General features: G+C 34.5%; 1 protein-coding gene and 1 long non-coding RNA gene across 3 annotated transcripts; one reads left to right on the forward strand and one right to left on the reverse strand.

Moving 5' to 3' along the window:
* Window positions 1-21,061, forward strand: LOC123880408. The gene is made up of 3 exons (XR_006799235.1): window positions 1-14; window positions 5,866-5,869; window positions 19,914-21,061. It is a non-coding gene; the product is annotated as an uncharacterized LOC123880408 (long non-coding RNA).
* On the reverse strand, window positions 2,047-16,802 carry LOC123880396 (PHD finger protein rhinoceros). 2 transcript variants are annotated; one of them, XM_045928494.1, is made up of 6 exons: window positions 16,501-16,802; window positions 15,326-15,639; window positions 12,455-12,649; window positions 12,152-12,368; window positions 11,805-11,994; window positions 2,047-11,725 (listed from the first exon to the last, which is right to left on the reverse strand). In XM_045928494.1, exons 2-6 carry the CDS (start codon window positions 15,499-15,501, stop codon window positions 4,578-4,580), a joined length of 7,926 nt encoding a protein of 2,641 aa, XP_045784450.1. In that variant the 5' UTR covers window positions 15,502-15,639; window positions 16,501-16,802; the 3' UTR covers window positions 2,047-4,577. The 2 variants fall into 2 exon arrangements, with proteins under 2 accessions (XP_045784450.1, XP_045784451.1); XM_045928495.1 differs by lacking the exon at window positions 16,501-16,802 and adding an exon at window positions 16,257-16,357.
* Window positions 21,062-22,678: the final 1,617 nt, after the last annotated feature.

A 22,678-nucleotide genomic window follows, 5' to 3' on the forward strand; every position in this document is an offset into this window, starting at 1 on the left:
GATTCTCAATTATAGTAAATATTATAAATGCGAAAATATTATGCTTGGTTGTTTGTTTGTTGGCTCAGTGCAGTGTAATCGTGTGACGGAAAATGAATACTCGGCAGTTACTAAATACTGTGAAGAATTTTACTTCAATGGTTTTTCCTGCAACATTTATCAAGAAAAGGTCAAGAATAATTGCGACAAAATATTATGTTACCAAGATTTTATGGTTTAGATTCTGTTATATGAGTTGACAAAATAGTGTATAAAACAACACAATTAGGTATTATGCAACCGTTTCATGAACTAGTACTAATAAATTTTAGCATGATGTAAAAATGGACTAGTTAAGTCACCGATAAGCATTGCGCGGGTTTTGTTCGAGTTATAAAATAATACACGATACTCGTGACTTAAACAATATGTCTATTTTCAATTGTTAAGTGGCACAAGTAGTCATACACAAAATAAATTAATTTCGTCGTTCCATGGCGCTTAACGAATTAAAGCCGGGTCCAGAATGTAACGTGTAATGTAAGATTACTTGAAATGTTCGTAGTGCCATCCACAGGTAGAATTCGTGTTACATTACACGGTGGATTACATTGCACGTTACACTCGTCTGGACCCGGCTTGGTGGACTATTTAAGTCACATGTATCGTAAAGTACTATTTCAATCAACTTTCTTTCTAATTTGGTTCATCAGTAAAGATGTAAACGGTTATAATCCAATGACGACTTATAACCGAATATTTACAATGCATTAAATGAAGTTTCACAACATAGATTACACTTTATAAACACTCACTTAAACCTAACACACCCCAATTAGGCCTTTAATTAAACCTTACTATTCCGATGAGTATTGCCAAATATTGCACATAAAGGTGTATCTAAAATATTCTCAATATAAAATCGACATGCCAGTCATTCCAATTTACAGTTTTCTACATGTTCAAGTCACTATTAACAATAACTACAATTGTTTAAAATGATATGCAAATAGAAATGTAAAACCCTCTGAAATTCTTAAAAAAACAGTTTACTTAATCAAAAGATTTTATTTTTCAATCAATCACACCTTGCCATGTCCATTAAATGCGAATAAACTTTAACATAGGTATTTCTAAAGCTATCAATATGATAAAGTGTGTAAGAAATAAAACTTAGCCATGAAATATTTTTAATTACTATGCATTTCGAAAGTCAATGCCATCGGCAAGTTACTATTTTAGATCTATCCAACTTTTACCACTAGCAAGGAAGTTTCGGTTGATTTGAATTTAACTGTTTTTTATTTTTTTTAAACAACTGTAAAAAATATAAGTAAGAATAAATAATGAATGCAAAAAATGGAAATCCTTTTTTAATTATAAGTTTGACATTAAATTGCAAATATGGCGATAGTTATTGCATTTTAAAATGCATAGTATCTACATGCAAGTTAATATTATTGCTTTGTTGTTTCGGAATGCTATTATATACCATCTAAGCTGGGATATTTATGTATAATTCTTGGAAACACATAAAAGTAACATCTTTTAATCATTAACTTTGCTGTTATCTCTTAATATATGTATCCACCTTTATTGAAACTTACTGGAATCATACGTTAATTCATCAATTCCCAAAATTATATACATTTACTTCAGTAAAGAACCCGAGCTATGAGCTATAAATTAAGAATATCTTTAATAATAAATAATTTATAACTGGCAGGGCATTGAATAAAACATATTAAATTAATATTTATGTAAGATCACACAAAAGTTTATGTACAAACTATTCATCTAGTACAATTTTTAGGATACCTACATATAATTCGAACTATTAATTTTAAAGATATAACATGGTTTTGAATAATTTTAAATAAATTGTTATTAGTTATAAAAATAATTCTCATCTTTTTTTTTCTCTCTCATCTGGCTTTACACTGATTAGCCAATGTCAAGTTTGTAGTTATTTACAAGTTAGGGAAACTATATGTATAAGTATGGACTTAGTCTGTGCCGGAGCCCGCCGACATACACGCGGCGCCCCTTTAGAGCGCTTCCCAGTCAGTTCCACCACCAATAAACACCAGCAGAACACAAAAACCGGCCACTTCTAACAAAAAAACACTCCAAAAAGGCGCAACACGCGCGTCAGCAAACGCCACCACAGACGAAGTCCATTCTCATCTTTATAGTGTATGTTTTGAGAAAAGACTAGCCATATTTGCTCTTCAACTGTCAAATGTCTTGTCAAAAGTACTTTTCTTCTTTTTCACTTGATTCACTGGCTTATTGTAGTGCCAACCCAGCACAATGCACTTCGCCAATGTCGAGTAGCTTGAGCGAGGCTTTTACCGTACTAAATCGTACTTTTGACAGGACACTTGACACATAGAGCAAATATGGCGAGTCCGTTCTCAACATACATTTTTTATTTTAAATATCATAATAAGCTTTTGAATAATAGACAAACTGTTACTATACGGAGTATAGAATAACAATAATTTACTATATATCAAAAAATATTTTGTTCCTATGGATTCACCTTTGAAAGGAGAAGGCTTATGTCCAACAGTGGACACAAACAGGCTGATTGAAGACCTAACTTAATTAGAGCTCTTGTTTATTGTGTTCAAGTCTTACTAATATGTATTATATCCCACATAAAGTTGCTAAATTACGTACATTATTTGATTAATTCCGCTTAAGAATCACTTCGTCTTATTTTAGTACATAGATGTAAGTAATTGATTTAAAAAAAGAATGGCCAGATTAATTTTTTTGGGTGTAATGTGATCAAATTGAAAAGCCATATCGATGAGAATATTACACTGATCCTCAAAGATATTACACGGAACCTAAAAAGGCAGAAAAAAAATCGGTCATCGTGTATTTTATCTAGCTCAAAATGACTCTATGAGTACTCCATGTTCATGGAGCCTTCAGGCAATTATTTATTTAGGTAATACCGATTTACTTAGAAATGAAAGCGTTATCAATATAGATACAATCAGCCATTATGAGGCTGTAATTAATATCCTGATCAACATACCCAACTGTAGAGAATTATTCTTCCCTTTGTGATGAGTCTCATCTCTATATGGGAAACTGGTTTGCGGTCTAACTGGTCTAAAGGTGCTGGCATAAAGAGCCAGGTTTCTGGTACCGGCAGTTCGGGTATCGCTCGGTGATGGTAAAATAGCCTCATGTAATCTTATACCTATCTCTATGTGAGAGCTCACAAGATAGTATGTGGCTGTGTAGTATATATTTTGTCAGTACCGGAAACAGTTATTTATGCTAGCACCCTAACACCGGAATTCATAGTCAAGATAAGGTCTTCAGATCAGTAGTAAAATAGAAACTAATTCACATGTCTTTAAAAAAAGTTCCATAAAAAAATATCTCTTAATAAAAATTTTAAAAATTAGACAGATGAATGATCATATACAAATAAAAAATAATAAGAATTTTTTGAAACCAAGGTATTTAAAACAATCAAAACATTAATTTTATTTTTGTTTGTTTTGTTAGTTTTATTAGATTAATAAGGTGTTCTGTCAAACTACTGGCAGATATAGGCTCCTCGTAGTATGCGTTGTTTCGATTTCTTAGCCTTTTATGTTCCATAGAACAAATACGACATAGAAAATTAATTGTTATATTAAGGTCTAAAAACTGGTTTATAGTAAAAAAAATGTTTTTTTCCTAAATTTTTACTTCATGAAATTACACAATTCAATTTGTTAAATGCAGTATTGAAATTAAATTATTTAAAGGTTCTGGAAAACAATTTTCTTTTGGTATTTGATTAAGTAGTTAGTTTTGTAACGATGGTACGGAACCCTTCGTGAACGAATCTGACTTGCACTTAGCCAGGTTTTTTTCTATAGAAATTATCAGGTGATCCATAGTTTAAACTGATTTTTTTAATACTATTTTTTTAAACTTAAGTAAACAAGTTTATCCACGTTACTAAAAATCGTTAAGAAATGAGTGAATATAAATAATATTTAATGTTATTTGAGAATGTTCATCACCGCCAATATACACAATATTAGCGTAGGTGAACATTCTTAAACTATAAAATGTAAACAAAATCAATAATCAAATAAAAATCTTTTATAAATTACTATTGATTTACAAAGTTATAAACAAGGAATAATTATTCAAAGAGTTATAATTAAACAATGCCATGCCAGCCTGTGATGTACTTTGTGATAGAGCAGCTTAGAATCACTTTATCTAAATATGTACCATGCAATGATAATAATATACTTAATGAGATTCCTTATAATGAGGCACAAAGTAACATAGTAACATTAACAAAAATATATAATATGTTATATTAGGATTTACTTGTGCATCACAAAATGCACAAAAGTTTTATACATCTTAGAATAACTTTAAGTTAGTCATTGAGCTTTCCTTTTATACAAATAAATAATGTAATAAACTACTCAAGAATTAAAAGAAACATTTATCAAGATATAGTTATTTACAGCTAGTAACTAATATTACTGTACAAAAATGTCCAATGAATGTTCTTTACGTAACTAGCCACAGTTTTACAGTGTTTGCCGTTTGCGCGGTTTATATCACCTCACTTCACAATGTTTATTGACGGCGAACGTCACCGACGCGGACGCGGCCGACGTAGCGCTCGACGCCGACGTGGCCGCCGTCTGCGCGAGATCCGCCCCCGCCTCCATCACGTAGCCCGAGCCCTGCGGGCTGCGTTTTAACCGAATAGGCGTCACTTTGTCTGTCCGTATCCTACGCAACGTGGAGGCGCACTCGGAGCTCAGCGGCGGGTCGAAGGCCAGCGGATCTGGCTTCGTGGGGTCGTAATCGAGAGGATCGACCGCCGGCTCGGGTGCGGCAGCCACGGCACCGGCTATCGTTCCTCCTTCGGAGTTCACTGGAATTGTTTTTCCTTCTTTCGTGCATTTTATCTTTATTTTTTTTATTATCAATTTTGTAGCACTTTCACTTTCCCTTTTTATCACTTGAAGTTTTTCTTTTTCGGATTTTTTATCTTTCTTCTTTTTCCGTTTTTCTGTTTTACTGGGTCTGTGTTTGTGTGTATTGGTCTTTTCATCTTCCTCGAAATTGGCCATTACCAACTTTCGATACTTCATACTTTCGCGCTTTAAATCTTCCAAGCTCGGTTTAGCAGGTATAGTCTGTAATCGCTTTTTGGGCGGTCTGAACTGGAATAAAGATGGTTCTTCGTTCACTTGTGGAACGCTGTTTGAACCAAACTTTATTTTTAATTTAGGTGCAACAGGTGATGTAGCATTGGTCTGGTTAGGCTTAGTCGAAACTCGACCACGCCTTTTGTGTGCCTGACTAGAACTACCAGCGAAATTAGATAATTTGACATCATCAGCTGCATCAATATCATCATTCATGCTGACTTCTAAATGCCTCAGTTCTCGAGATAGCCCGCTAGTGGTCTTTCGCTTTTTCTTTTCAACTGGTGTATCAGTGATTTTATAATCTTCTCTAGTAGGAATACTGGTCATAGAAGCCACTGCTTTCGGTATTGTAATCACAGCCCGAGGCAACGGCTGAGGCGCAGCAGGTGGCGGCGCGATTCCCACATTAGATATATTAGTTGGGTCATCCATGTTCATATCCTGTGTCCAATATTGACGTAACAACTCCTTCTTCCTCATGCGTCTGAGGTTGGTTGATCCTGTCATTGAACTAGTGGAACTGGTGGATATGTTTAGGGCACTCGTGTTTGAGTCATGCGGCGGTGGCGGCGGTTGTGGTACTACGGGTTGCACTGAGCTGGCGGAATAATTGGCGTCTAGGAATGGGCCTTTTATCTTTACCTTAAGCTGGTTTCTGGAGTCACTCAATGATACTTTCGGTAAGTGAGGTGGGACAATTTCTTTTGGAGGCTCAACAATCTCTTGGGCTGCTGCTTCTGCTAGAGCTCCAGGTTTTGGTTTGCTAGCCATGAGGGCAGAATGTAGTTTTTTCTCCATTTCTTCATCAAAATCAACCAACTGTTGGTCAGCTGTGCCACTTGCAAAGGCCAATAAGTGACTGTGATAAGCATCACCTGTCACCACAGCAGGATTTTCAAATGGGTTGTAGGTACGCATATCAACAGGTCCTGGCAAAACTGGTTGCACTTGTGTGAAACCTGCTCCTCTTTCAGAATTATTTTTACTAAGAGGTGATTGAGGTTCCTCTGTTGGTTCAGGTGTAACGGATTTGACATCTTTTGGTTCAGGGATAGGCCTCTTATTCACTAGGTGAGGGCTAACAGCACGAGGAGATTGGGAAGAATCCTTATAAGAATGGTCCGATTTTCGATCTTCTCTTATATCTACAGATTTTCTTCGCTCTCTTAATGCTTTGAGATCAACTCCATCATTTGCTATTTCCTCATCAAAATCATATACAGTGCCAACTAATTTGCTTTGAATTGAGTTACCAATAAAGTCCCCTGATTGATAGCTCTGGCCACGGCTTTTTGATCTGCCTCTACCTCTTTGACTTCTATTGTTCTTATTATTGGATCGTTTACTCCCCTTGGACGTATCACCTTGTCTAGGTGATATACCAGGGCTTTTACCGGGTGACTTACCCGAAAATTTAGAAACAGTCTTCGTTGCTGCCTTTGGAGAAGATTTTGCATCCTGTGGTGTGAGACTGATTACTGTTTCACTGCTATCATTGGACATTTTAGTAGGCGCTCTGATATTACTTGACTCATTATATGAATCAACACTTATACTAGGACTTGAAGCAACATGAATTGATAATTTATCGCTTCCACTTACGTCAACATCATCTTGTGGTGAATCGAGCTGCTTAGGGGTTGGTGATGCTATCATTGCCGTTGTCAATGCAATATTTTGTGATGAAGTGGTAAAAGCAGCACATATCGTAAATGCTGGCTTTGTTAGTGGTGGAATTAGAGGACTGGCAGAATAAGGTAAACCAGAGCCATAAATTCCAGAAGCTGGCGATGGCAAAGTTAATTGTGATGAAGCACAAGGTCCTGGTCCAAATAGAGGCAATGTTCCCATTGAACTTAAAAATGGTGATGCATCAGGCGGATAAGTTGTGTATTGGTTCAGTGGCATTGTAGGTTCAACACGACATGAATATGCTGGTAATGGGTATGCATCAATTTCTGGTATTAAAGTTCCTTGTAGTGATTCACAGTTAAGTTGAGACTTGCCATCTGTTTTCTGAGAGCAAACTGAACCTTCAGAGTTTGTACTGGAGGCTGAAGACCTTCTTGTTGTTATTTTACTTTCTCTCCGACCTATATATGGTGAAGATATTGTTGCACAATCTGAATGAATCATTGAATTGTTATTGTCGTAAGTTTGGTTATCTTGAGTTAGTTCTTGGTCATTGCTATGTATTGAATGATCCACCACTGATAATGACTGTGAGTCATCACTCTGTTTTGACAGAGATATAGTATCTCCTATTTCTGATGCAGAATTAACTGATTGAACAGTGGTTGGTTCCTTAACATCTTCAGAGAATGGAGCTATGTCGTATTTTGCTTCGTCAGCTGGCTCCAACTGAGATTCATTTTGTGACAAGTCAACCCATTTATTATTACTATTTATGGACAATGTGGCATCTTTTCCATCTGAAATTGCTTTTTGCGGTGGATCAAGACACTCTGTTGAGGTCTCTGAGAAATGATTTGTTGATTGAATATCTTTTGGGGATTCTCTTTTATTGTGTATGTCTAAAACATCACTTTTCTTTTCTAATATATCATGTTCATTTTTATCTATACTAAGAGTAATGGGTACATCTTCATCATGAACCTTGTCATTGATTGCTGCATCATCTTGGCCAGATGTTTCAATGGGTGGTTTTTTAGTGTTTAGTTGCATTCTTAGCCTATCAACCAAATTTAATGTTTCTTGGACACCTTGTTCTTTTGAATCTTCTTTGAAAAAGAACTCAGGATATGATGTGAATGGTTTCATTATTTCCTCATGGTTAAATCCATCATCAACAGCTAACATATTATCAAACTCGAATAATTCGGTATCTTTATTTGGAGAAAACACAGATCTATTTGGAAATGTATTAATGGCAGAAGGTATTTTAGCACTTTTGGATATTTCCACACCCTGAACATGACTTGAATCTTGTGTAATAAATTTCTTTTCTATGTCAATAATGGAACGTTTTCGTATATTTCGCGTAATAGCATCAACATCCATGGGATCAATAGTTCTCGCATCCATTGGTGTTTTTGGTGATTTTATCATTGTATTTTCATTCAGATTGGCTTGTATTTTAGCTATCATTTTTATACTGCTCTTATCTGTACAATCTGAATCTAATGATTTATCTTCTGTCATATATTTTTCATGATCGCCAGGTTTTTCTACAGGTGGTGGATGGACATTAGGACTAGAAGCCTTGGGCAACCAATTTTTGTCATTATCAGGAAAGTCATCCTCAATCACAGGTGGCAGTTTGTTTTCAATAATTTCCACAGGTGGATCTTCAATGGATGCAATTACTTTTTTCACTGGTGAAACACAACGGAGATCTGTTGCCTGTGAATTTCGTCTATTAGAACTTTTTTCTTTTGGTATTTGTGCACAGGTCTCTTTAGGAGGTGACAAAATTTCTTTATTAGGGGGATCTTTTACACTCATTCTTCTGTTAGCAGCTATTTTATGTTTTGATTCAGTACTTTTTCTTGGACTTGTTCTTTTTAAGGGAGTAGTAGTGTCACTTGCACTTGATTTTACTTTTTCTTCCATAGAGACAGTGCGACCCTTAGGTTTTGTAGATTTATTTGTTTTTATATCATTATTGGTAACATCAAGCGGTTGACTGACATCAGCTGTTTTCTTTATTTCCTCGTTCTCTTTCCGTTTCGTAGTTGTAAGTTCAGTGGGCTGGCTGGTCTCTTTTGAAGTTTTACTTGGCGCAGAGCCATGCCCTGTGTCGTCTTTAGATGGTTTTCTCTGTCGGGAATCAAACTTATGAGGCATATTTCCGCTTGAAGTAGTGCTTCTGGTCCGAGCACGCGTGGAAGCACGCGTGTCGCTGGGTCTGCTCGGTTCCTCTCCTTCAATAGTCGGTGATGATACCCTGCACTCGGACCCCCGATCGGAAGTTTTAAGCTTCTTGTCTGGGGCCTTGCGAAGGGATGCATCAACTGAGACACTTTTTCTTTTACGGCGTCTACGTGGACGCTTGGGAGAAGGACTTCCTGATCCAGAAAATCTTGATCCTTTAGAACTGTCAGTATCACTTGAGGCACTAGTTGAAGACAATGGTCTTGACACCTTGTCAAGAAAGGGCAAGTCCACTGTAGGTCTAGAGCCTGGTGGTGAGAACATTGATGGCTGCCTAGGAGCAGGCTTTATTTCTCTTGCTTTAGCTGTTGGCTTAATTTCAGGTTTTTCTTGTTCTTCTTCTGAGCTAGATGATGACGAATAGCTACTACTACTAGAATTTGATGAAGAACTTGAACTTTCCTTTTGTGGAGATTTTGACCTCTTAATATCTTCTTTCTTAGGTGAAAGTTTTGTATCTGGTTTTTCAACATCTTTCTTTTTATCACAATCGATAGTTTCTACAACTGGAGCTTTACTACCCAAACCACTTTTGATGTGTGCTGCTGCTTTTTTAGCAGCTTGTCTCTGAGGAACATAAGCTATAGGCTCTTTATCTTGATCTTTAGAAGATTTTTTCCTTCCGACTTTTTCTGGAATATCCTTAACTTCTTTACCTTTTGACTTCAACTTAGGTTTAGATTTAGTATCATCTCCACTGACTTGTTTATCAGTAATAGATTCTTCTTTTTTGACTACAGTAGTTGAACGCATGTTTTCCGAAGCTTTTTTAGCAGCCTGTCTTTGAGGCACTATTAAGTCAGTAGGGTTATCTTTCTGCTTAGCAAATTTAATGTTTTCTTTGTCTTTCGCTTCATCGTCAGATTCATTAGTTTTAACTGGCGCTTTTTTCTCTTTGTTTGATGGTTTTCGTCCTCTTTTTTTAGGCGCTGGTTTATCTTCCACAGGAACTGTTTTCTTTTCAGGTTGTGATGGAACGAATTCCTTCATAGCAGCTTTCGTCCTTGGTAATGGCTGTTGTGAATCATTTTCATTTCCAGATTTCCCTGTTTTTGTTTTTTCTGACTTGGACTTATCATTTTTAAGTTTAACAGACTTTTCTGGTTTGATTTCTTCTTTAATTGAAACTGCATCACTGCTATCTGAATATATATCCATTGGAAATTTGCTGTTTCTTGTGGTTCTTATTGGAATTAAGTCATCACTATCTGTACCAGATTGTCCCATTTTACCAGCAGTCATCTCTTTTTCCATTTGTTGAAGAGTCTTACTACGAGATGTATCTTTCTTCAGTCTAGATTTTATTGTATCATCTTCACTGCTGCTTTCAACAACTGCTTTAGACTGTGGTACCTTCCGCTTTTTCTTTTCAATCTTTTTGGGTGATTTTTTGCCCTTTGCTTTTGGTGAAACTTTCTTCTTTGGAGATGTAGCAGGCTTCTTTGCATCATCATCAGTACTTGAACCAATAGCCCTTCCACGATATTTACTAGAACGACCAATCTCAGCACCACTTTCCTCACTAGAATAACCACTGTACATGCTGCCACTTCTACGTGATCCATTCACATAATGCTTTTTGTATGGATTTGCCGATTTTGAGCCTCGGACAAGACCATTACGATCCTTCTTTTTCTCATCACCTGAATCCTGAGGAGCTATACGAGCAAGTAAATCATCAAAGTCATTTTTGTGATCTGGAGCATTTGGATGTGAATATAATCTGTCATAAATTGATGGACCATGATTAGCCTCAATAATTGCAGCAAGATCTGGGCCTGATATTGTTGGGTCTGCAGTTAATACTGCAATTTGTTTATGAAATGTTTGTTCTCTCATACGAAAGAAGGTACGCGAAAGCTTTTCTCTCCGACTGACCATATAACATAAATTCCGTACTCTCTCTAGATCTTGCCTTAACTGGACAAACATTTTCATTTTATCAAGATCTGCTTGCTCTTGTCTATGTGTTAAAAGCTCACTATCATCTGATTTAGGAGGTAGGAGAGGGCGGTTATGTCCAGCCCTTCTCTTTAATTTCCAGTAATTATAAATGTAGTTAATGGCGTCTTGATCAACATCTAAAAGATGTGTACTTATATCTTTTACACTAACATGACGATCAAACTCTCCTTCTATTTCTTGAAGACGCGCCGCCCGCGCTTGCGTCTTTTCTTCTGAGGTCATGTCTTTTCGCCTTTTCCTTTTCACTTCTTCTTCTTCTGATCCAGAACCAGGACACTTTTCTTTTTTGGAATTGACACTATGCTTTTGACAATATGATCGTAATTTTACACCGTCGTCAGCATTTTCATCTTCTATTATTGCACGCATTTCTAGTCCGTGTTTAAATGCACAAGTAACATGATAAGCAGTTTTACAAGTCTTCACTGAGCACTGAATACAAGCACCTTTACGTTCACGACACAAAACACAAACCAAAGACCAACGTGATGCTGGTATAGAAGTTATTTTGGTTATGGGTTCCATTTTTTCTGCACAACCGATGGACACTTCTGGAATCCAAAGCACACAGCTTACATGAGCCCATTTGTGCCCAGAGGGTGTACATTTCATTGCTCCACCAAGATTGGGACACAATACACATGTTGGTCTGATCCCAGCTCCACAAGGTCGACACAACCACTGGCCTGAAATTAAAACAATTAGTTTTAGTACAAGGCAATACTAAAATGTCTATTCATAAAGTTGGTCTTGTAAATCACTTACCATCAGGTATAACAGTTATACCATAGCATGCTTGGTGCACACAAATGTTACAAGAATCACAAAACACCATTTCGTTTCCATCCTCCGAGTCTGGTGATCGGCACACATCGCAGATAACATTCTCATCATACTCAATGCCTAACCCTTCTTCAGATTTCATGATGGCTTGGATCTTATCCCAGGTTCGAACCTGAAAAATGGAAAAATTCTGATTAACAAATCTAAACAATAGAGTGTAATTAATGTAATTAATGTGACATGAAAACAATCTAGAGTATATGGTGCTACCATCTTCAAAGTTCCCTATCTCACATATTTCTATGGAAGGAATGTTATATAATCCTCACCTCTAATTCTTCTATAACCTTCTCAAGTTGGTCTTCTGATACGGAGGGGGCACCAGCTCGCGCGCGTTCTGCATTCAACAACTTAAGCCAAGCTGTATCTGTGGCATCTAAGTCATAAGTGCATGCTGCTTCTGCTTTAGCTGGAGTGGAACTGAGAAAATGTTGATCTGACTGGTAGTGAACGTCGCGCGTTAAATGTATGTATTTATCTTTTGGTCTGCAAAGAAGCGACATTCTATAATTTAGCAGTTCAATTCCTTCATATAAAATAATTTCAAAGTAAATCTTATCAATAAAACTTACAATTTAAACTCTTGAAAATTGGGAGGCATTGGATTTTCAATGACTTTAACTTTTGGAGCTGGTAGTGAGTCAGGGTTAACAGGTACTTGCACCCCTCGTTCCCAGTCTTGTTTCCATGTGTCGGTGATGATCCAGTACTCACTTGGTGTTAATGGTTCTGAATCTGGAAGCTTCATCGCACTGATGAGGTCCTTCCTTTTGGTGCCATGAAAATTCACATGATAATTTCAAAATCATTAATTTTGTTTATAAAAATGTTAACTTTTTTATAAAAATACAAAAACTTGGACAATATGAGCATTTCTAAACGAATATAAATTATTTTATAATTATATATTTTCTTTTTTATGGCTTAAGGATTTGTTACAATAATATCAAAATTTAATAGGTTCAGTCGATTATTCTGAATCATTGTAAAAATTGTTTACATAAATATCAAATAAACTTTATTAGCAGATCTTCAATGCGATCCTTGAATTGCAAAAATAATGACTTATTAAGTACTTTTGTATATAATGAAAAAATAAAACTGTTTTAGAATACTAAAGTAGATTTTCCAAAACACAATAATGTCTACATTATCCATATGAATATCATTAGCCAATAAAATACATGTACATACATTTTTTATTCAAAAGATTTTAAAGTTGTAAACTACTTGACATCAATAATATGAAATGAATATTTTTCGTTTGTGTGTCTCTTATGTGTTCTGATATTATTTAGTTGATTGAAATGGAACTTTGTAATGTTAGTAACACTTGTAGGAAGGTTTCTAATACAGTACCATTAAATAGATGGCAGCATACAAAGCCACATTGCAATGCACGCCAGGCATTAGCTATAATAGAAATACATAAGACATAAATTTTAAGTCTAAGATGCTGATGTGAGGGAAGATTCTCTGGCTGATATGATAATAATGCAAAACAAACTATACTTTGATATTATGTTATGTGACTAATCAAACTAAACTAAGAAATTACATTGAGCTCGCAACTTTAGTTTATAACTAGTGTGGAAAATGTATTAAAATGTGACATAATGTGGTAAAGTGCATAATGCATATACAATCTTGACATTTCTATAGACTAATTTAGGTAAAAACACATTTGAATAAAAATAATAATAATTATATATTACTAATATTATAGCTTTATTACTTATTTACTTAAAATAAAAATATAGACCTCTAGTTCGCAAGAAAAATATTAGAAGTGTAGTGCTAGACAGTAGTAAAAGCCCGACTAAAGCCAGCACACACAAATGAAGTCCTCTTTTTTGAAAGTACCTTGCGACAACTCTTTATGTACTTCAACATACTGCTGAGGTAAGTACATTGAAATAAAACACAAAAAACATGCAGTGTTTGGGCTCATCTGGGCTTGCTGAATGCCGCAGCATTTATATCGAAGTAAATAAAGCTTTGTTATAGTAGTTATCATGAAAAACACTTCGGCTTTGCCTTGCGTCAATTTTTTTTACATACATAATATATAATACACAATGTAAGTTACTATACAGTATACATAAACAATTTATTTTCATATTATTATATGAGTCCATATACCTATGATATACACTGTTATATATTTTATCTATCTATAATAAACTATATTTCAGCAGTAATTAAAGTTAAATCTGACAAAATGCAATAAAATAATGATTATATGAACTAACTAAAATAACATATATGAACATCCAGCTAGATGAAGTTTTTCAATATTATGTTACAATATTATATTATGCACCACACTATGCCCATGGTTTCGCCAGCGTGGATTTAGGGTTGTTAAAAATCCTTTAGGAATTCTATTTGGAATGCCCAGACCAATGTCCATCTCCAGTGTGCAAGCCATTTTTGTAGCTTTCGTCAAAATCGATTAAACATATGGGACTTAACATATCCTGTGAGAACTCTTTGATTTTCTGGGACAAAAGTTCCCTATGTCTTTCCCTGGGATGCAATCTCTGTACAAAATTTAGTCAGAATCGGTTTAATGTATGGGCCATGAAAAGCTAGCAGACAGACAGACTGCCACACTGTTATATTTTTAATATAAGTGGTTACACATAATAACCTCCAAAGCAAAATGATAAGCACAACCTCATAATAAAGTTCTCAAGTTTGACATGGTAAGGGCAATTTGGGAATTTATAAAAATATATCTCTGTTTTGGCCTAGTTGCTACTAAGCAATTTATCATTTCAGTATGAATCTATATGTAGTCTTTCTTTTATTTTATGGGTATTGTCAGTTTACTGCAAAAATACATTGATTGCAAAAAATCATCATGTGTGCTTTACAACAAGATCACCTTTCAAGAGGAGTTCTATATATAGAACTCAGTTCATAGTTGTTAAAACTGGATTTCATGATTTTCTGCAATTAATGTGTTCATGGAGTAAAGCAAAAATATATTTTACGTGGCTACTATATGTATAAGGTGATGAGCAACAAGTACAATGGCAGGACATCTAAGTACGGAAATGGAATTAGGTACCTAATTCGAGAGATGTTGAATATGAGTACTAATTATAGCCAAAAATATATCGCAATGCACGTTTCAAAATAATTATAATTTATCTATACATATTAAGCATAGCATAATATATACTTTATATATTATTACAGAATAAGTCATAATTTTTGAATAAATTGAATAAAATTGCTTTGCAATTTTGATACTAGTCACTAAGGCAAGCATCCTATTGACTTGAAATATTCTCTTTTTATTCTTCATTGACATAATTTTAAATCTAACATAAATAATTATAATCGCTTAAGCAGATAAAAGTTATAATATTTCTTATATTTATTATGTTTCACATATTACACTTTACAATTTATTTGACTGAAAAAACACAAACCTGAATAGTTCAGCGGGTGCCTCAGATGCACTTCTATTATATATAGATGACATCTTGAGGTCACTGACAGGCCGAAGCTGCCAAAGAGCATCTTCGGGCTCTGCTCTTCGACGCTTGGATGTGCCTGCCTCTTCTCCACGCATCCCAGACGCCCGCTTAGTGCCTCTCAACGACATCTTGTTTACTTTGTTCACAACCTACATGTTCACGAACCTTTCACAGCTTTACACTTGGAACGTGGTAGTAGCATTGTGTAGAATGTCACATTATTTACATGATGACATTTTAGTTTCCAACCATAAACAAGGCAAAACCTGAAATACAAAACAAATAATAAAACCACACACAATTCATGCAAATTTAACTAAAATATTCATTGTTTTTGAGCATTTCAATTTTCATAGGAATATAATATTATTCACCAAATGGACTGATATTGTGTACAAAGGTGTTGGTGTCTAGGAGTACTATTTACATTAAAAGGTACAGCCGTATATAAAAAATTGCGTAATATATTAAAAGGAGCCTTAAACTATGTTTAAAAAAGGCAATGAGAAGCAATAACTGCAATAAATCGAACAAAAATGTACGTAATTTGACGTACGAAACAAATATGTCATCTCGGTACTATCATGCTGCATCAAATTATAAGATCTGTTGTCAAACATGTAGTATTTTATTTTTAATCTTTCTAAAATATGAATTCACACGTGAAAAGCACGAATTTTGTTAATCGAGGGAAAATTTATAACAATCCTGTTTGACGTTTCACTATTGCATGAGTAAAATGTATGGCGGGCCAACGAATTCTTCGAGCTTAGACACAGGCGGTATCAAACAACACGTCAGGCGGCTTTTACATTATAATTGCTCTTACGGCCAAAATGGACTTACTTAAAACTATGAAAGTAACAAAATATTTCTTTAATACCTTTACCGTAAATATTTATCACAAGAATAGTCTTCCATTATACTACATAACAAAATTGACAACACAGATAGCAGCACTGTTTTGTTGCCAGATTGACGTGAGTCCTACGCATCATTTCACTCCTCTATATTACATTTCGTTTCGGTATGTAATACATGTACTTATGTATAAACGTTGCAAATCGATTGTGCATTCATTTACTTTTATTCTATTTAAGATACTAATTATTAACTAATTTACGTACATTTTCTGTAAAAGTCATTTGGCGCCATTGATCCGAAAACTACTTTGGTCACGTGACTATATACGAATCACCAACGCAAGCCAAGTAAAATGGCCAAAACGCACATCGAGTTCATATAATGTCATTGGTTTCGAAATGAACTTGTGGCACAACATAAACATTGAGGAAAACTTTTTAACACTTCAACCCTTATTGCAAACATAACACAAACACATATTCAGTAAACATTTGTCATGAAAAAGCACAATTTATCGAGATATTACAGTATGAACTCGAAATGAGAGATATCAATAAGCAGTTGCTAAATTACTCCACTAGTTGGCGCTATAAAAAGGAAAGATAAAATGTTGCTCGCGTAAATAAATATGAAATCATTCATGCATTTGCATCAAAATTACTAGACTGTTGCGGGAACTAGTTAGGTATATTATGTTATTTTTAAGAATTTTTTTATTTAGTTCTTTACCTACTGAAATTATAGTGATCCAACATCATTGGAATTAAAAAAAACGGCAAGTGCAAGTCGGACTCGCACACGAAGGGTTCCGTACCATCGTACAAGATATAGGTACCTATATATATGTACGTACCTAAAACTTCTATGTATCCAAATTCTGTGTGTTCCACCTTATTTAGCGGATGACTTATTTATTTTTTATTCAGATACAAGTTCTAAAAATCAGAAAAAATTAAACAAGTATTTTTATGCGTTTATGTAAGTACTAGCTGATGCCCGCGACTTCGTCCATACGGTTAGCCCTTGGATGCAATCTCACCTGGTGGTAAGTGATGATGCAGTCAAAGATGGAAATGGGCTTACCTGGAGGGGTATGGCAGTTTTTATTAAACCCATACCCCTTCGATTTCTACATGGCATCGTACTGGAATGCTAAAATTGCTTGGCGGCATGGTTTTGCCCATAGGGTTGTTATGGTAACTAGCAAGCCAAAGTTTCGTGCCAGTGAAAACCAAAGGAAATTTAGAAATCATAAAATTCCAAGTGTCCCCTACCGGGAATCGAACCCGTAACCTCCCTCTCATAAGACCACAGCGCTCACGACTACATCTTAATTCGTTGTTTCTTAAGTGCATGCCTTTCAGCCCGAACTGTTCAGTATTTTAGTTATTCGTTGAAAGATCATTCAGTTCCCATTTCCTCTCATATATTCAGACAAAGTGTGAAAACTAGAAAGGATCATATGCTTCGAAATGCTGCTTGAGTAGTTTGATTGTTAAGCAAAATTGCAGGTCTTTATCAAAATCACTATCCGAATCTGAAGACAACATTATGTACCTACGTTTAATCGCTTTAAAGGTTCGATATCTACTGTTCAGAAATAACGCCAGAACGCGCCACGCGCCACGACACAAAAATATGTTTCTGGCACACACATGACTAATACCACACTAATATTATAAAGGCGAAAGTTTGTATGTATGTGTGTGTGTGTGTATGTGCGAGTGTATGTGTGTGTGTGTGTATGTTTGTTAGTTTGTTACTCCTTCACGCAAAAACTACTGGACGGATTTGGCTGAAATTTGAAATGGAGATAGATAATCCAGGATTAGCACATAGGCTACTTTTTATCCCGGAAAATCAAAGAATTCCCATGGGATTTCGAAAAACCTAAATCCTCGCGGACGAAGTCGCGGGCGTTATCTAGTATTTCATATACAGTGTGTATAAACCTATCTAATAAATAGAGAAAAATGTATTTTATAAATAATTCATTCTCGATATCTATCTATGTTCAATCGGTACAGTAGAAACGGGTAACATTGGTATAGAGGCGGGAGGTTTTAGGATTCCACTATAAGAGTTATGGGTTTCGCATGGGTTTCGTTTATAGATATGATAGATATCTCCAGAGAAAATAAGGATGAGTTGTTATTACAGTGAAGCATTTATTATAAAATGCCTATGATTATAATAACAGCATTAATAGTCTGTCTAGTGAAAGCTGCAAGCTGCATGAAAACATCATGGACCTATTATCGATTAAAAAAATCGCGGCAAATTTAAACAATGTAGGTCGTGTATCTCCATCGATTTTGAATTTGAGTGTTCGGATCTATGATCAAAGGTATTTCCAACCTCCGTGTACTATAAATATGTATTTGATACATCTACATTAAATAAAACACATTTTTTAAATAAAAATAGGCTTACAGAATAATGATTATTTATTGATGCCACCAATGATAATAATAGTATACTTAGACCTGGCTCACGAGATTACCGCCATGTGGAGTGTGGCCTCAGCAATTATTGTACCGATAGTTCTTACTGCGATAGTTTCGACCAACATCTTAAGAAACTTACGCTTAACTGTTGGATCAAGGGTAAGATACAGAAGGCAGTGGTTCTTGAGACGGCACGCATTGTGAGAAGGTTTCTCACTCTGGAGTCCTGACCACTGGCGGCTTGAGTCCAATCCACCACGCTACTAGTGGATCCCATTTTACCATATTTTTAATTAATGTTTTTTTCCGTCACTTAAGTTTTCTGTTGTATCTGTTTGTTAATTTTTTGTTATTTCTGTTATCATATTTAAACATTTAAAAATATGTTAATAAATAAATGAGAGAGTTATTAATAGAAATTGTTATTATGTTACGTATCTTAAGTGTGCACTTGTCCGTACAAACGTATTACGCCTGTTATTCTATTATTTTTTTGTTCTAGTTATTAGTTGTGAGAAGAAAAAAACAACAATATTTATTAATATTATTTAATTTTCCATAACACAATTATTATTGTACCAAATGTTAATGTGGCTAATTCTATTGTAACACTACACTCTCTTAACTGAACAAAAATGAGTCTAAATATTTTGCTATCCCTTTCATAGAGCTTGGTGCAGAAAAGGGTAGCATCTGTGGTAGCATTAGATTTAGACCTATCAATTTAGCTTAGACTGTGTAATAAAATTAGCCACACATCCACACATGTAATATAATTACCATAGTGATGGAAGTAGTTAATCTTTTTATGACGGATTTAAAATTACCCACATTTGCAGAGACACGTTTTATATACAGCGCAGAAACAATATTTATCTCATAAGGCGCGGCACACAGACACAGAGCGCCAAAAACAGCTTGGGCACAACCTCGTTGAAATATTATGAATGTATTTTTTAGAACATGCTGTATAGTAAAATTGTGTTTGTGTGAGCACTTTGAACTTCCCAGATCTTGTTAACCGACCTGTATCAAAACTAATCTAGTCTATTTTTTAAACCCGGAGAACAAAATGAAGTGTTGTGTGTTGCCTGTTTTTTATGACTCTTTAATAGTGATGTCATGCCTATAAATATTTGTAGCAATCTTGTCAAATGTGTATGAGACAACAAAGTGTGTTGAAAATAATTCCAATTCAAATGAAATAAGTAGGTAGGGCTTGATTCTAGTTTTACATTTTATTGAAAAATTTCCTTAGGTGAATTATTTTTTGTATTTTTTTTTACTAATTATTCTTTAAGTCTTTCAAATAATATGTGATTAGAGCTACTTTTTAATCTTGTAATTAGGCATTTCGTATGATTTTTTTTTACTCGTTTTGCACGAAATATTATTTTATTAACTATTTTAACCTAAACCGGAACCATAAATTATTATTAGAACAACGCTATTTTTGTTAAGCTGGTATCATTTTTTTTTAAGTTTGACATTTCTAGTCGTGGTTTTGGTCTCTGGGATTAAAAAATTGACTATAGGCATTACACTTGCACTTAAATAAAATAAAGCCAATACTAAGTAGGTGTTTCTCAGAAAGTTTTTCTCTAGTATGCAGTTCAGAATTCCGAAATCAAGACATATAATTTTGACTTAATTTTGATTAATTTGTTGGATAGAACCAAGAATATTTACTTAATACTTAATATTTACTCTACTAATTTAGTATATACCATACTTAATTAGTAGAGTAAATATTAAGCAAAACCGGAAACCAGTTGGTAATAAAGATTCATATATATTTCAGTAAAAATATATGTTACTATGAATTAAGGTAGATTAGACTATGTATATTCAGAGGGAATGGGCGGAATCAATAAAAATGCTGTCAGCGAGGCTCTCAGAATTATTTTAAAATTACCTATACATAGATTCTTGTATTTCTTATTAATTATTATTAATGAAAGTCCATCGTGATATCTCTAATGTATTTTAAGTAGTCTCTTCGGTAAAAATTCGATATTTTAGAATGCAGCGTTACACAATTTTTTAATATAAAAATACTAAAACATTTTATAATGTGAAATATAATGATATAGCCCTCTAAGGGTTGAAAATTCAACAATATATACTAATTTTTTGCTATTATCAAATCACACACGCAACTAAGTCATGCCAAACGTATAAAATTCGCATACCAAGCACCTTTGACGAAAAGGCTAGCCTGTCGACTGAAGCGGAGCGGACATGTTCTCAGTCAACCAATCAAATTTTGAGAGATGACGTGATAATTTTTATCGTTTTTAACCCCCGACCCAAAAAGTGGGGTGTTATAAGTTTGACGTGTGTATCTGTGTATCTGTCTGTGGCACCGTAGCTCCTAAACTAATGAACCGATTTTAATTTAGTTTTTTTTGTTTGAATGGTGGCTTGATCGAGAGTGTTCTTAGCTATAATTCAAGAAAATCGGTTCAACCGTTTGAAAGTTATTAGCTCTTTTCTAGTCACTGTAACCTTCACTTGTCGGGGGTGTTATAAATTTTTAATTTACACTTTAACTTTCAATACACCTATAGACATGACATAAGAATGATAATAAATTAATAACAGATCAATCTTTAAATTAAAACTACAAAGAATCTAGCATAAACTTATTTTATGACAATAAATAAACCGTATACTAACTGTACGCCAAAATTTAGTTGAGTTGTTCTTTAGTGAAAAGTTTTCTAGATACAATTTGCTTCACATTAAGTTTGCAGGTTTATGTCTTCCTTGTTTATTTATTATATTATATGTCTATAGTAATCATCTATATAGTAAATAAAATCAAGTATCTCCTGTAATTTCGAAATAACTATTATAAGAACTGAATCAAACGTTTTAAAAATGTTTGTCTGTCTATATGTTTGAACGGGCTAATCTTCGGAACGGCTGAACCTAATTTGACGGGCCTTTCATAGACAAGTAGAGTATTCAACCAAGGAGTAACATAGGATACTTTTTAAATGTCTTTCAAAAAAGGAGGAATTTTATTTTTCTACCTATGCACACCAAAATCTCCGAGATTCTGTATTTTATTTTTAATCGATAGAGCAGTCTTTATCTATTTATAAGCTTCATCTAATTTTAAGATTATTTAGTTTATTAAGCTGTTGGTTTACCCAATAAAATAAAAATAAAATCTGATTAGTTTGGTGAACCACTCCTTTCGCTCGGCTTCGTGGAACAGGCACCTCAGTCATGTGTGCCGAGCATTAGTAGATGTTCCACCGAAAAGAATTGGATATTTGTGAGCTTCACTCTTAACAGTTAACAGAAACCTATTATTTTATAAATATTATTTTCTTTGTAAAAGTTACAAAAAGCTTGCATTGAAGTATCTTTTCTATAAGATTAATGTCACATTAATCTATTTATTTAATATGTTACATTATACGCCTAGACATAAATCGACTCTTGGTTATATTTGGTATACATGTAAATATTTTAGCCCAATATTAACACTAACAAAGATATTTAGACCTTTTTATATTATGTAACTATCATGGAAATTGTTTATTAGTAGGTCCTAGTAATAGACTCAATATATCATCCATAAAATAGTACATGAGCCTTAATTTTTTTTCTAACTAAGCTATCTGTTTCCAAGGTTTTCCAGAGTTAATCTCCCATATAATTATAAAATTTGTCAGTAAACATAGGGTCTGTGCCACCGAATTTTATTTATACAAGTACTCTGGACTTGCTATGGCCGATCTGTTTCTGAAGCAACTTGATTATCGCCATTTGGGTTATAACTATATGAGACAACTGTCAACTTAGTATAAACACGAAGATCACTTGACGCAAAGTGTCAATTTTAATTCCCGGTACACTTGATGGGTCGCTTTGAACCGGCAAAAAAAATATTTTGTATGGCACTTCATCTAGGGTACTACTACTAGTAAATGTCTATATCTATGGTCTGCGCGGAGGCGTTGCAGTTCGACTGTGTGAA

This window comes from Maniola jurtina, chromosome Z (assembly GCF_905333055.1).
Source record: "Maniola jurtina chromosome Z, ilManJurt1.1, whole genome shotgun sequence".
Taxonomy (NCBI): Eukaryota; Metazoa; Arthropoda; class Insecta; order Lepidoptera; family Nymphalidae; genus Maniola; species Maniola jurtina.

Bases quoted from the DNA above. Each gene is read 5' to 3' on its own strand.
- LOC123880396 (XM_045928494.1), bottom strand. From the start codon at position 15,501: ATGTCGTTGAGAGGCACTAAGCGGGCGTCTGGGATGCGTGGAGAAGAG. The intron at 12,369-12,454 runs GTAAGTTTTATT...GCTTCTTTGCAG, and splicing joins AATTTTCAAGAGTTTAAATT to ACCAAAAGATAAATACATAC. The intron at 11,995-12,151 runs GTGAGGATTATA...TCCATTTTTCAG, and splicing joins AGGTTATAGAAGAATTAGAG to GTTCGAACCTGGGATAAGAT.